The 14606-nt window shown below is 37.4% G+C and overlaps 1 protein-coding gene across 2 annotated transcripts in view; it reads right to left on the bottom strand.

Moving 5' to 3' along the window:
* SEMA5A (semaphorin 5A) overlaps nt 1-14606 on the bottom strand; it is a 313297-nt gene that overhangs the window by 33549 nt on the left and 265142 nt on the right. For both annotated transcript variants that reach the window (XM_031062762.1, XM_031062763.1), the window contains one exon: nt 687-912. In XM_031062762.1, the coding sequence (XP_030918622.1) occupies nt 687-912 (226 nt within the window). The remainder of the gene's footprint in view (nt 1-686; nt 913-14606) is intronic.

The raw sequence follows: 14606 nt of genomic DNA, 5'->3' as shown, positions 1-14606 counted from the left end.
AATCAATGAAATGCATTAATAAAATAAGAATGACTGTCACAATTTCTCCTAGTTTTAATTTTTTTATACTTATACAAAACTATGTATTACTGATAGGAAAATAAAAAAATTCTGAAACAAAGTAATTCCAATTTAAAGTCATCTAAATTTGAAAAGATTTTGAAAGAGTTTGGTTTTCAATCTCAGAAATGAACAGAACTTTCAATTACCAGCAAAAGTACAACATAAACTTTTATAAGAGAAATTATCCAGTTCATAAACTTCTTATTTATTTAAACACCGGTATGAATCTTACAGTTGTTACTTTCAAACTACTGAAAGTCCTTCTTAGAATATTCCATATTCTGGAAATAGGTTAATGTTGCACAAACGCACCCCTAGTAAAAGCTCAGGGGAGTATAAGGGGTAATAAAATCTTACAAGATCAGGATTACTGTGAAGAGAATTAAAATAACCGGGCAAATCTCATAACTGGTGATGAAAGACACTTGCTTAGGCTGAATGATGAAGCTACATCCAGAAGAAATACAGGCTATGCTCCCTACTGGGATCACTGGGCCCTCCTTTTCATTATCAGTTCTGTTACACACAACACCATCAAGCAGGAACCTCCACTCTGAGCTGAAAATGGAACTGCAGGCACGTCACTAGCAGGTGGCAGGGTGAGCCCGCCTGGCTTTGCTCACCATCTGTGGAGCAGCCGCTGGTGCCGTCGCTGGAGCAGTAGCGCATCTCAATGCGCTGCCGCCCCACCTCCAGCAGGTTTGGGTCAGGCAGGCGCGCCTTGCAGGTGTATCGGAAACGCTGCTCGTAGTGACCGCCGTTGTCTGAGATGTTCACTGGCGTCCAGGGCGTCCAAGGAGTTGTCTTTTTTAACTCTGGGCAGGCGTTGGTGTTGCAAGGCTGATATTCCTAAAAGAAGAAGGTCATCATAAACACAATCATCAAGTACGTCCTTAAAAACACCCAAGAAACACTCAGACAAAAAGATAACCCTTTTAAAAACATCCTCGGATATTTTTCAGCATTTCTAATAGCATTGATCATCAATGAACTTTTAATACCAGTCTCAAGCTGAAAGTGTTTTTTCAGCTTCTGTGCAAGCTCAGTACCACACTGCTAAAAGCAATAATATATCAGTACAAATTAGATCTATCACATCCATAAAAACAGTAAATCAAACACTCTAACTACCATAATCAAGCATATCCTTTATAAATTAATAGCCCCAAGTAAGGTGAAGCTAAATATGCCAAAGCTTTTAATTAAGAAGAATTCTAATAAACTGCAAGTACATGTCACAAAACAGCAAATAATTCCCTGGTAACATCTAGTGGCATATGAAAAAGCAAACCACTGCCCATTTTGTATATTGCTTACATACTTCAAAAGACACAACAGATAAAATTTGTTTTATATTACAGATTCTGGCTCGCTGAGGCGCGTGTTACTCATAGCTCCAGAGCTGCTAAACCTATCTTCAGAAGCAAATTCCCTGTGGAGTGATACGCACTAAACGGAACAGATGACATTTAAGAAAAATTGCAGAATTGCCAGTATTCTCACAAATGCAGACTCGTCAGTATTCTCAAGCCCCACAATCTACATCTTCTGATGAGTATCATCATGGTCTGTAGGTCCTGCCTATTCATTTTCCAGAACAAAATATACTTCATCTGATGCAAATTCTCTGTAAAATTTATGGATGAAATTAAATAAGCATTGAATATCAGAATGAATTCACACTGACAAATTATGAAATATGAAAAAAAAATAGGCATCAGTGGCAAAACTTTTAAATTTTCTCTCTACCTCTTGCCTGTAAGAAAGAGAGAGCTCCTTCTGAAAAGGAGCCTACTAAAATTTGTAATGTCACTAAATACTAAAAAATAAGAAAACAATCGATATAATGGGTTTATCATATAGTACAACCTCCTTATTCCATAATTTCTACCCCAGTTGATACCACCATATTCCAACAAGCAATAGATTATGTACCCCTCTCTTTCCCATGGTGATAACATCCTTTTTATCTTGTACTTCCCTCAGTCCACTACCTCTTCTCACAGACAGTCTAACTTACGAACATACCCAACTAGGTTTGGACCAATCACTTTCAACCCATATTTAAATTTAAAGCCTGTGTTGCTATTTCAAATCTAAAAGAAGCTTATTGTCTGAAAGCCTTCCTAATTTTTCCATCTATTAGAGCTGGGAAAAAAAATCCTCAGAAATCCCTGTCCCACTAACACAGCAATACACTGGAGAACCCACCATTGTGTTCATGATTCTCAAGTTCTGAGGCCACAGGGATTTGTGATAACCTTGTGTTTCCACAGTTTTGTGTCACTTCATATATAAAGAGCTCTTAGACCAAAGGCTTCAGCTAGACTACTCTTTTTCCCTCCTGAGGGCTGTGCAAAGTCCTTCCCTACCCTAAAACCTTTTGATCACTTCTATGGCAACCCCAAGTCATAGTCAGGCATTCCCATTCAGGGAAGATGATCAACCTTTCCAGGATCTGAGTGTCAGCCTGGTCTGGTTTCTGGTTCAGAAGACAGCAAAGAACAAGCAAATTATCTCCTCCTAGGTACAACCGGGGAAGTAATTTCTCCATGCCTCCTCAGCAGTCAATTCTTTAAATCAGGTATGTCTTAGACTTAAGACAGAACATGTATGACTATCCTCCTTGCAGCACATGAACTGTAAATAAAGAAATCACTAAATCTGCCTTTCCCTCTCCTTTATTTTCTTTTTTTTTTTTAAGATGTCTAGCAGTGATGAGTTTATCACTTCCCCGGATCAGCTGTTCTGCTATTTAGTAATCTGCAAAGCTAACAAATTGCAAGTTAATATGAGGCTGCATTTTCCCCTTAATTTAATTTTCCAGTCACTGAATTTTGTTGTGCCTTTATCAATGATGCTGAGAGTGTTTCTTGTCCCAAACCTACAAAAAAAATTTCATGCCCAAATACCCATATATAACTATAAACTAAGCTCAGGTTGTTAAACCTACACAGGATTTAAAACCTGATTTCCAGGTCCTGTGCACACCAATGTCTTCTATTTGTCCTATTTCTTCATTTTCCTTAAGACTGGACACCAAAAGGACTTGGCATTCTAGAAGCCATCTTATCAATACAGCATGCAAAAGCAATCATCATCCCATTCACCTGACAGTCTGACTTTAATATGCACATTATTGCATTAGTGCTTTTTCCTTCCACAAGATTGTACAAAGAGCCTAAGCAGATCCAATTATCTTTGATAACCTGTCCTTTTCTAAATCACAGCTTAACAACTACCTATAGATTTTTATCCCACACAAGAGGCTGGTAGTATTTGGCAATATTAAAATATGTTTTATTAGCTTCTGCAATTATCTAACATATTATTTACTACCTCACCAATCTCTGTCCTGCTCAAGCTTTACTGAAAATGTCTTATATCACTGTCTAGACTGTTGATAAAAATGTTAAGTGCTATTGACCCAAGAACTGATTTCAGGCAGACTCTACTAGACACAGTAATTTATATCTGCCCATTGACACCACATTTTTCAATTTGTCAATGAACCAGCTTGTAATCCATTTAACATTTTTCACATATTTCAGTTTTCTGAATCAAATTATTTTCTGTTGCAAAGGTAAATGTCTTGGAAGAGGAGATGTGCTGTATAACTTTCAAACATCTTGAATCCCAAACTCTTCTTTATTAGTTAGTAAGCAGGAAAAAAACAAACCAGTATAGGAGCTACTACTCTGTTTATTTCAATATAGTTACAATAGACTAAAAGTTTCAGTTCTTCATTTGCTGTTGATTTTTGTACTGATATTTTTCAGCCAAAACCAATAGCTGCAAGAAATATGAGGGCTTTCTTTATTAGACATGGCATAGAGAGGTAAGGGTCATGTAAAGCAGAGTATGTGAGGTATGTAATGAATCCTTTGTCAAATAAATATAGCTAGTAGAGGAAGAAGTTAATTTAGTGGCAATGTATTGAATGTTGCTTTGCTAACACACTTCTGAGATGAACACATCAGCTCCCTCACTCCTAGAAAGACAGACTGCCAGTGCTCAGCATGCTTTGGGATGTGTAGTCCCTTCATACACGCTGACAGAGAACATTCTCCTATGCTGTTACCAGCATAGAAAGAAAGATGTTCCTGAAGAGTGTCTGTGAAGACTTATTAGTTTTTCCTTTCCTCTTGCTTGCTGCATAGCTTATATGAAAGTTTGAGTGCTGTCATGCTTATCTATTCAACCACTGGATAATAACCACGAAAGGCTCAGAAAGCTGGGGAAACAAAAGTACATGTACTTTAACTGGAGAATATTTACAGCAGTAAATAATCTCTCCAAGAGAAAATTCAGAAGACTATTGCCAGAATGGATGACTCCTTGGAGTTCTGGCACTAATAATGACCTGGCAGAGCCCCCTGGCTTCCCTCACAGACAGCGAGTGCTGTACTGCTCTGCTGACTACCACGTCTGCCACGGAGGAATCAAAAACTGCACAGTGCTCATAGAGAGCATCGATGTGATCTGATGCTGAAAACTCTGGTAAAAACAGAACAATGAACTTGCTCTGAATTGCCTCAGATGTGGAAGTGAGGGAAAGGGGGAGAGAAAAGCCATAGTTCAGGTTACACATTGATATATCAAGCACTGCTAGCATGAAGACATAGTCTAACAGGAAAGATTTGAGAGTGAAGAGGGAGGGAATATGGAAACTGATACCTCTGCTTGGTTTATCCTCCTCTTATCACCTTGTCCAATGCTTGAATGATTTACCCAAGAGGGATTTCAAGAATATAGCCCTCTCCAAAGCAATTTTACCAGCTAGAAACATGGGCACATTAATCAAATAACCACATGTAAGTCTCAGGTGAAACACTGAGGTCTCATCTCAATAGTAAGGCAGAGCTAGAAGAGCAGTGAGGAACTCTGCTTCAATAGTGCTGCTGAGAGGAACTGAGACAGCAGCTGCTGAACTCCACCTCTGACATTCTGCATGGACTGAAGGGAGAGATGGGGTCAAGCTCTCCTGGGGGATTCTTTAGGTACTCAGAGAAATACTTCAGGGGCTCAAGTGATGGATTATGCACATTAGTCCTTAGGGTATGGTTGTGGACTCTGAGCAATAATTACTTGAGACCATTTACAGACTCCAAAAATATCATTGCAATAGTTGAAGCTTAACCACATTCTCAAAGTTCTCTTCGCAAGTTGTTCTAAAACTTGTTGTTTAATTCACCTTACTGTGGCTTTTTGTTTAGACTGGATTTAGCCAGTGGAGACAGTTGAATTTAGGCCTGGCTATACCTGGTAAAGATGCAGTAAGAGTTGTAGGACTAAATTTTAGGGCACAACTCAATATTGCAGTTTTTTGGAGATCACTGGAAATTTTACACAAAATATGCAAATAAATGCATACCTCACAACATACATGTCTGTGAAAATGATATATTTAAATAAAAATGATCATGAAGAACACTGGTGGTAATATGAGGAAAGGCATCATAAATTAAAATGATTATTTGGAATAATAATATATTTGGAATCATAGATAATGATCATGCTATTAAAAAGCTGCCTTGCTTCTCTGCTTAAATAGTACTCCCTAGTATTTTTGCAAAATGGAAAAAGAATATTAGTATCATGTTTTCTACCAAGATTTATTTAGAATTATTTGGTTATATTATTTTAGAAAAGGACAAGTAAAATGCAATTTCAAATTAGAGGAGACTATTGTTAAATAACACTGAACAAAACAACAAAACTCACCGTTTTCTCCTGGAGGACATAGAACTAATTTTTTTTTGTCTCTGTATAGCTACTTCAGTCAAATTCCTAAAAAATTTGAGAATCTCTGAGACTTTTACTCCTAGTTTAAGTTTGATTTTAATTAATGGGAAAGCATGATACTCTGATAGCTCCTAAAAAAAATAGACCAAAATATTATCTACATTTGAAGTACATTTTTTTCATTACAACCAGAATTCATATAGAGAGTTCTATTCCCATTTATATGTCCATATTTTGGAGGGATTTCTCCTAACAAGCTCTTATTTCTTTGATGCATTTGGCATGGAATGCATTTCCATGGCTCTCATCTCTGTTTTTCTTTCTCACCTGTTAGTGTGATAGACAAAGCAGCTAAATCAACACTGACAGTGCACTTAAATATTTTCAGTCCAAGAGTTATCTTTTATGATTTTCTTTCAATATATTGTATTAGTTCTGAAATATTTTTTGAATCACCAAACAATCCATTGGTTAAAAAATACTTACAAACTTTTGCTTTTTGTTCCAGCATGCTAGAATTCTATTTTACTAGCCCAAAATAATTCTTCAGGTATTAAGGCAGTGGTAGAAAAGAGTGTTGCTGATCCATAAATCGAATGGTATAGAATGTCTGTCACCTCAGATAAGACAGGGCTGCAAGAGATGAGAACCTCAGTCTCTCAGCCATCTCTAAGTCCCTGAGTTTGCCACAGCAATATATTGTTAGAAGAAAGGATAGCTCTCACATGCAAGCAAAACAAAGGCCAAACTGAATGCAACAGGGCTATAAAACTCCAGAGAAAAACAGCGCCCATGTAGAGGGGGCCTTGTTTACATGTCAAAATATAAGTTTCCTGAAGAACTAATACACCCTCTCTTTCCCCAAGAACCAATAGATAAATTTTATCTTCTCGTGGTTAAAAAACACAGAAAAAATCACTAACTGAACTTTAAAAAAGAAATGGTTCATTTATTTTTACTACAGAAATATAAAGTATTGTCTATTTAAAGAGGCATTTTCAAAGTAAAACAAACAAAAGACAAGTCCCTGATCATATTTCTATTTATTCCACAGCTTAAAAAGCCAGGTTCTTCAACCAAATACCAGCAGATATACCTTAGTTGAGTGTAATTGTGCTGCTACAATACTACTCCAAATGCATGACATGAAAGAACACTCAAACTCCATTAATTTCAATCCATTAAACAAAACATCTTCTACCCTGTAAATTTCACCGCTATACTTGGAAAACAAACCCTAAAAGAATTCCTGAGATCCCCATTGTATTTTAACCCCACTTAGACATCCTAGTTTGTAGGCAGTGTTTTAGCTCCAGCTGACATCCATAGGAGGAGTTCTACTGATTCCAATGGAACCAGGACTGCAGAGACTACTGCTCACTGCAGATGCAATCCTGCAGCGATGTGAAGTAAGGGTAGGAGGTTGTGTCCAAAATGGATTTTAAAAATATTTTGATAGATAGAGGGAGAAAAATAAGTTTCTTCTGAACCAAAAAGATGTGGGTTTTGGCTGCAAATACTGACTGCACACAACTTTTTGTTTCAATTTTGTGTATTTTAAAGAAAAGAATTGGAAAAATCCCCATTGGTGTAAAGGGCAATTTAAAAGGAATTAAAGGCTGAATTTGGATCCCTTTTCCCTGGAGGAGTTCAAGGCCCTGTGGGCAGGTCAGGGGATTAGGACAGTTCAGGACTCAAATCCTTCCTGTATTCAATATCACTAATTTTGCTTGATATGGGAAGTTCTTACCTTCATCACCTCTTCATAAACCCATCAGTTTTTGAAGTGAACAAAGCCACCACTTTCCTTTTTCTACCAGCCATTTGTGTAACTCCCCACTCAAAAGCTACATTTTATGTCAAACTCATCAAACTTTTCTGAAGGAAATTGCTACTACTGAAAATTACTGTTTTGCAGGTAAGTTGCTGCTTAGGAGATTGGTGTCCAGGGGTCATTTTCTCCAGTTCAAGAATCTTATTGTAATTCCACCTTGTCTGTGGTTTTGTATGCAGTGTTACAATCTGGCACATAATAAACATGTCTCTTGTTCTAGCAGCCCCACTGTGAGGTGGGAACCACCAAAAGTGGGGGATGAGAAGCTGGGGATGTCACCACTTGAACCCAGTAAAATTTCAGAAAGTCAGAAGGGCCTGTCAGAGGACTAAGGATTCAATTATTTTTGCCCTGAGTGTTGTCATTTGGACTGGTGCAAAGAAAAGAAGTATAAGATATTACTGACTGGATGAAAACAGAACACACAGGACCATAAATAATCAAGGCTGTAAGGCTGAAGAGATTGTCCACTTATAAATGACTGCATGGATTTTCCAAAACTGACTGAAAAGTGATTTCTATATTGCCACATAGTGAAGGCCTCAACTGCAGTAGGAAAGCCAGGACCAAAATCTGAGCAACATCATGACAAGTACATGGTGAAATATCATTAAAGGTAAATTACGTGTTACTTGTAAATGAATCAAAATTGATCTTTTCAGCTTTTAAAATCAGCATGTAAATAGCAGCCTTGAAACACATCTTTATAAATTGAATTATAAAGAGAGAGATTTCAATTTTACCTTTAAAATTAGGAATGTGCCATTTGAAAAGACCAGGAAAAGAGATGTAGCTTCCCTGATCACTCAGTACTTCAGAAGTGGGGAAAAAGAGGTTGTTCAAAAATCCATTTTGGGAGGTATGATCAATGCATGGGAAAAAGTGAATTCCTGCAGCTCAAGGAGGTACTGCTCAGCTGGGCCATGCTAACAATCTGTGCATGTGGCTTCATTAATCATAAATGCAAACTCAAAGAAAGGAGGATTAATTCAGATGGAAAATGGGTGATTTCTTTTGCTATAATAACTCAATTGTTTGCAATTAGTTTCAAGATACTCTTACTGAGAAGCTTAACATTTTTAATGTAGGCCCTATAATTCCTGACAAAATCTTCTAAATTGCTGAAAAAGTTATTATTAACTAAAAACATATTTTTTAAACTGCTGGAAATCATGGCTATCCAAGTATTTATTGACTGAGAGTAAGACTTTTAGGAGCTAATCCAGTAGTCAAAGACACATAAAAAGGCTATCAACTCATCAATTTTAGAGAGTGCTGCTTCATATGCTTCATAATCACTCCAAATCTGTTATCACTAATAAATTACCTTCATCTCATGTTTTCCTTCATGTAGATTTCTAGAAAGACAAAGAGAGCTATGTTCTTGTTGTAAAAGGAGATCCTTAACGACACATTTTTAAACACCAAAAGTGGAAGAAAATTTGGAATTTCAGTTTCTACAGGCAACACCAGAGTTACTTGGCTACTTTGTGACCCGAAAAAAGTTTGATTCTTAGGCACCTGATGCTTAGATTCACTCAATGCTAGTTTCAATATTTGTCAATGTGGCAAAATGGCTCCTTTCTTTAACAAGGCAGGTTCAAATTACGCACAGCTGTAAGGTAGTTCTTGAAATGTACATACTGAGGACACATTTACTTCCATAATATTTAAACATGAAAAATCAACTGTGTGAAAAGCCTGCTGCCAAGTAATGCAGAAAATTAGAACAGTCATTATTATTTTATATCTATCCAGAGACCACTGTTTCAGATACTTATTAATTTATCCTCAATCATTGATTATATAATCGGTGCAGTCTTACATTAAAAGTAATGCTTTTACCAGCCTACAGTTCATCATTGATCTTATTTTCTACAATGAGACAATCTTTTAGGTTCAACTGAACTATCACAATTTAGGATCAAAATCTGAGGGAAAAAATGCAGCTATTAATCACTGGTACATCAAAACTGACCTGATAGTGTGAAAGTATTAGCTGCTTATGCAATCATTTAGACAATAAGCATTCAATTGCAGCTCATTTACTTGTTTTTTGGGTTTTCTCACATCAGTTATAAAGATTAATAAATTGTGTTTTATAAAAAACTGGAAGCAAAATTCAAGAAAACTAATTTTGGGAAGAGCTGAAGCCTGGTTTTACACTGAAAAGCTGATTATTGTAATATTCTTACTGTATTTTTCACTTAAAGGATGACTTAAATGACAGACCAATCACTGGAGGGAAAAATACAATAATGTCACTCCTGAGATAACACTTAAAATGTTAGAACAGTTACTAAATAACAAATGTGTAAGTGGTGGAATGGTAGAAAGTGAACAGATGAGGAGCCATGAACTTCAATTCAGAGTTGCCAGTCCAAACCTAGGAGCTGCAGTAAAAAGCAGAACTGCTTGCTGAAACATGTTCAACTGTGGAAGCATTTAAACCCATTGGAAATTGATTTAGACACACAAAGACACAGGTTCAGAGATTTTGATCATTGCACTTTCTGACGAGGTAGCAGAAAGGCAGTGATCTGCCCTTCTGAATATGAAGTCACTTAGTAAGGGATCTGAGTATGGATTTGTAAGCCCAGTGAATATTTCAAAACACAGATCCATGCCAGATCCATCCGGCCCCAGACGGTTTTCATCTCATTTTCAAAAATATCAAATACCAGAAAGTTCCAATCATCTACTCAGAGGAAATTCAAAGATGGAAAGTTAATGTGCATATGAAAATCCGTGTCTTCACAGCTCAAAGGCCACTCCTCTGTGTATAAGTGAAAGGAGAGAAACAAACACATGTCCCCTTCCCCAAATTCTTTTAAAGCAATGTTGAGCGACTGGACATCACCTATGGCAAATAGATATAGAAGGCAGGTTAAGAAAAATCCATTGTGCTATCAATATCTTTTTCAGGCCTTGACCAAGGCTTGTGGAAGCAAACTGATCCAAAAAAGTGCACTTAAACACAATTTAATACGTTATCATAGCACAAACATCTGCCTTTGCCCGGGGCAGAAGTTACAGCTGAGCTGACAGATGTGACTGTGCGCCCACACCTCAGTTACTGCTGTTACAGTCAAGAAGATAAACACAAAATCATCTTCAGTTTTAGCTTGTAATCACTTGGACAAGGAAGCACTGCAACCAAAAAGCCAACATATTTGTTTCTGCCAACTCTGCTATGGGAAAACATGACCTTTAGTTAAAGGGGGACACCTGAGCTAGTTCAATTGCTGTAGCAAGCATCAGTTTAACTCATGTGTTAGAGCCCCTGGATATGTGGGGGAAAAAATTCCACAAAAAGTAAAAGGACAATCAAAATAGTCCTTTAAAATTTTGCAAGTTGCTGCTTGAAAAGCAGAAAGAAAGAAACAGATATTTGAAAACTATGCTTCTAGTCGTGATAATAAAAATAAATTCAAATTACCTACGAATTTTCACATTTGTGCTTAACATGCTGAGTAAGTGAAACTGCACAGACAATTATAGGTATACTATTGTCTGCCATTTTCTCATGAGTGGGTATTAATTTCTTTTAATTAAATCATGTACATTTAACACAGGATTCAATTTCCCAAATGTATGGCTCTGTTTCCATTTTAAATGCTAGAGTTCAAGGAACAAATGTGGGTTATCTCACCTAGCTTCCAAATTTTTCTAAAGGCATATGGGTTTCTCACATGGCTCGGATGTATCTCCACTACAACTTTCACCCAGAAGTTCACACCCCCTATAGCTTCTCAGAAGCAACACATGGCTCTGTTTAGGCAAATCTGCATCCTGCCTTTGTATCCACCAATGGTGCCTGTCATTTGTCAGAATCACATCAGAACTGAACTTCCTGTTTCATATTTTCAATTTAATTTGTGGCAATCGAAAAACCTCCCCATAAATCAATTTCTCTCATACAATGCTCTTTATTTGCAGACATTTTAATGTTCTTAGTTTCATATAAAGTTTATTTACAAAGCTTTTAATTAGTCTACATTTTATTTTTGAAACCCTGTGTCTGCAAAGAAAACACTTTTTGATCTTCAGCCAATTCCTGGTGAAAGAGATGTTTCTGGGGGAAAAAATGCATTACTTTTATGCTGACTTCATATTATGCTCTGTTTCCAGTATGAGGAAGATACAGCAAAAATAACTGTGGGCTTCCTTTGCACCTCCTCAAATAGGAGCTGTTCTGGAGGTGGCATGACCCTGGCATAAACCAGATCAGGTTTTAATTGACAATGGCCTGTGTGTTTCAGCTCAGGATTTCTGAACACGGTGCTCTGCTGCTCTGGGGAAATTCCTTAGGATTAAAGCTCTTTCATTTTACACCTTGTCTGACATCTCAGCAGAAAGGCTAAGCAGTGTATATGGGCAAGGTGGCACTGCTAAAGACATTGAAGCCAGAAAGTTAATGAAGAAAACAAAAGGAGGAGATTATAGACTGTAAAAAAATCATAAGAAAGAAAATACTGTGGTAATGAAAATAAACTGACCAGTAACAGAGTCTAGTTTCCTGAACAAATTAAATCAAAGCACAGTTCAAATGGAGCATTTTATGAGTCTTAACAAGCTGGAGATATAACAATATATATTTTCTTACTGCAATACTCATGAAAGCTCCTAAAGAAAGACTTTGCTACTTAATGTACACACAGGATCCTTAGCTTCTCTTTATACACAGCTATGCTCATCTCAAGTCTTGCTGCGAATCAAATTTCTGCATGCCAGCTCTGCACATAAATTCATTTATGAGAGGAAGAAAAAATGGAGATGAGAAAGGATTGATTCACACTGCAGTGATCAAATTGGGCAGAAAAAAAACCCCAGTTTGTCAGTGAATATGACATCTACTCAAATTTTCCTCTTCAACATACTAGAAAAAGGACATAAATAGCTAAAAGCTACAAGAGTTGAGTTACATGCCAGAGATTGGAAAATTTAACTGTGGCACATGCCTCCTGGATGCTGAGGCTGCAGACTGCCATTGGGTAGTTAGGAATGCTGTGCTTGCTTATCAAAGCAATATGTAATCAAACCCACATTAACTTATTGGAAAAGAGGGATGGGAAATACACGATTTCTATTATATTTCTAATATTCCTAGCAATGTGGAGAGGACTTACTGCCTGTAACTATGGAACCATGGCTGGAATATACAACTGAAACTCATGTGACAGAATTTTAGCTCAAGCTCAGGATGGGTGCCCTGAATTTACACAGTAGACTTTATAATACAGGCTTCATTTTGACAGGTCTGTAAGTATACCATCAGCTCTTTGCCATTTTCAGGACAATGACATTAACAGCTGGAAAATCAAAGTGTTAGTGTTATTATTTTCCTAAAAATGGCAATTTGCTCTGTGTAAATATTTTGTATTCACACTGTGATTTTAAAATTGAAATGTCTGGCCATATATAAACACCCTGGCCTACCAAATAAAACTTTCAAGGTAAGTTTGATGAGAATTATGCTGCTGGAGCAGCCTATCCCTGAAGGACTGCACTCTCTGGAAGGGACCCATGGTGGAGCAGTGCTTGAAGAGCTGCAGCTTGTGGGAAGGACCCAAGCTGACTAAGTTAATGAAGAACTGTCTCATGTGGGAGGGACCCCATGCAGGAGCAGGAGAGGACTGAGGAGTTTTACCCCTGCAGAGGAAGGAGCAGCAGAGGTGATGTGTGATGAACCTCAGCCTCCATGACCATGAGGCTTAGCCTGGAAACAAGGGAGAAGTGGGGGAAAAGTTCTTTTATGATTTGGTTTTAAATCTCATTACCTTACTCTGATTTGACTGGTAATAAAATAACATAAACTTATTTCCCCAGTCAAGTCTATTTTGGCCATGATGGGCAACCTAGTAAGAGATCTCTCCCTGTTCTTACCTCAACCCAAGAGCCTCTCATTATATTTTCTCTTGCCTTCCAGGGTGAGGAGAGCAACAAAGCAGCCTTGGCATCCAGCAAGCCTCAATGCATACCATGACAGAGGTGCAAAGGTAGCCTGAAGTTGTACATACACAAAGAGAAAATTATAGCTAAAGATTTTTGTGTTGAGGGTTTTTTCCCCCCCAATTGGACAAGTTGGTAAAGCATCTTTCTTTCTCTCTGACAGCCTCCTCTGATACCAAGGAATTTGTCACCAAAATACAGAAGTTCACAGGAGAAGAAGTCTTTCTTCTAGATGCTCAAAGACAAGGCAACACCAGTAAGACCAGTAAAGGTAGAAAATGGGCCAATATAGGCAGGAGAGGCAGTCTGCTTTGTTTCTTATTTTGCCTTAAGAAGACTAGGAAAAGATCCTTAAAGGGGAAAAAAAGAGAAAAAATAGAAAAGCAATAAAGGTAATGACACTGGGCTATTTGCATACCCACAAGAAGTTCTTAATGTGACTACATAAAATAAAAGCAGTTACAGCTAAATAAATTCCATTGATAAGAAAAATCAGGTATTTGGTAGGAATTTGGGGATGAAAGTGCAAGGGACTGCAAGCAGTCCCTGGGATCCCAAGGGAGAAGGAAGAAAGAAGATGACAGAATAGAATTTTCAATAATCCTCATGCAGATAAAGTTATCATAAATCCTCAAAGGGAAGGCTTGAATGTGGCTTCCTAAAATGCTAATTCACCTACTTACACTGTTGCAGTTTTAAAAAAGCACAAGAAATGGGTGTATCTTTTAACTTTTAGTTCTGTAATTCATAGATGTGTTTATGTGGGACTTAAGTTTTGGTCACAGATTCTAGCACATCTTAAAACAGCAGTTTCTTATCAAGGCGTGGGTGTTTTAGTAAATATTTCAGTATCAGCGATGATGAGGTACAGAACATGCTGTTCAGGGAAGGCTTGGTTTATAAAAGCAATCACTCTGCAGACACTGAATGATACATGAACTCTCTGTCTTAATGGATCCCAGTGCTATATGAAACCTAAGCCATTCAACCCAGGTACTTCTGTACCAGAGAG

Source organism: Geospiza fortis, unplaced genomic scaffold (assembly GCF_000277835.1).
Source record: "Geospiza fortis unplaced genomic scaffold, GeoFor_1.0 scaffold64, whole genome shotgun sequence".
In the NCBI taxonomy this organism is placed as follows: Eukaryota; Metazoa; Chordata; class Aves; order Passeriformes; family Thraupidae; genus Geospiza; species Geospiza fortis.
Note: the sequence above shows the minus strand (reverse complement) of the source record. Positions and strands in the feature narration are given on the sequence as shown.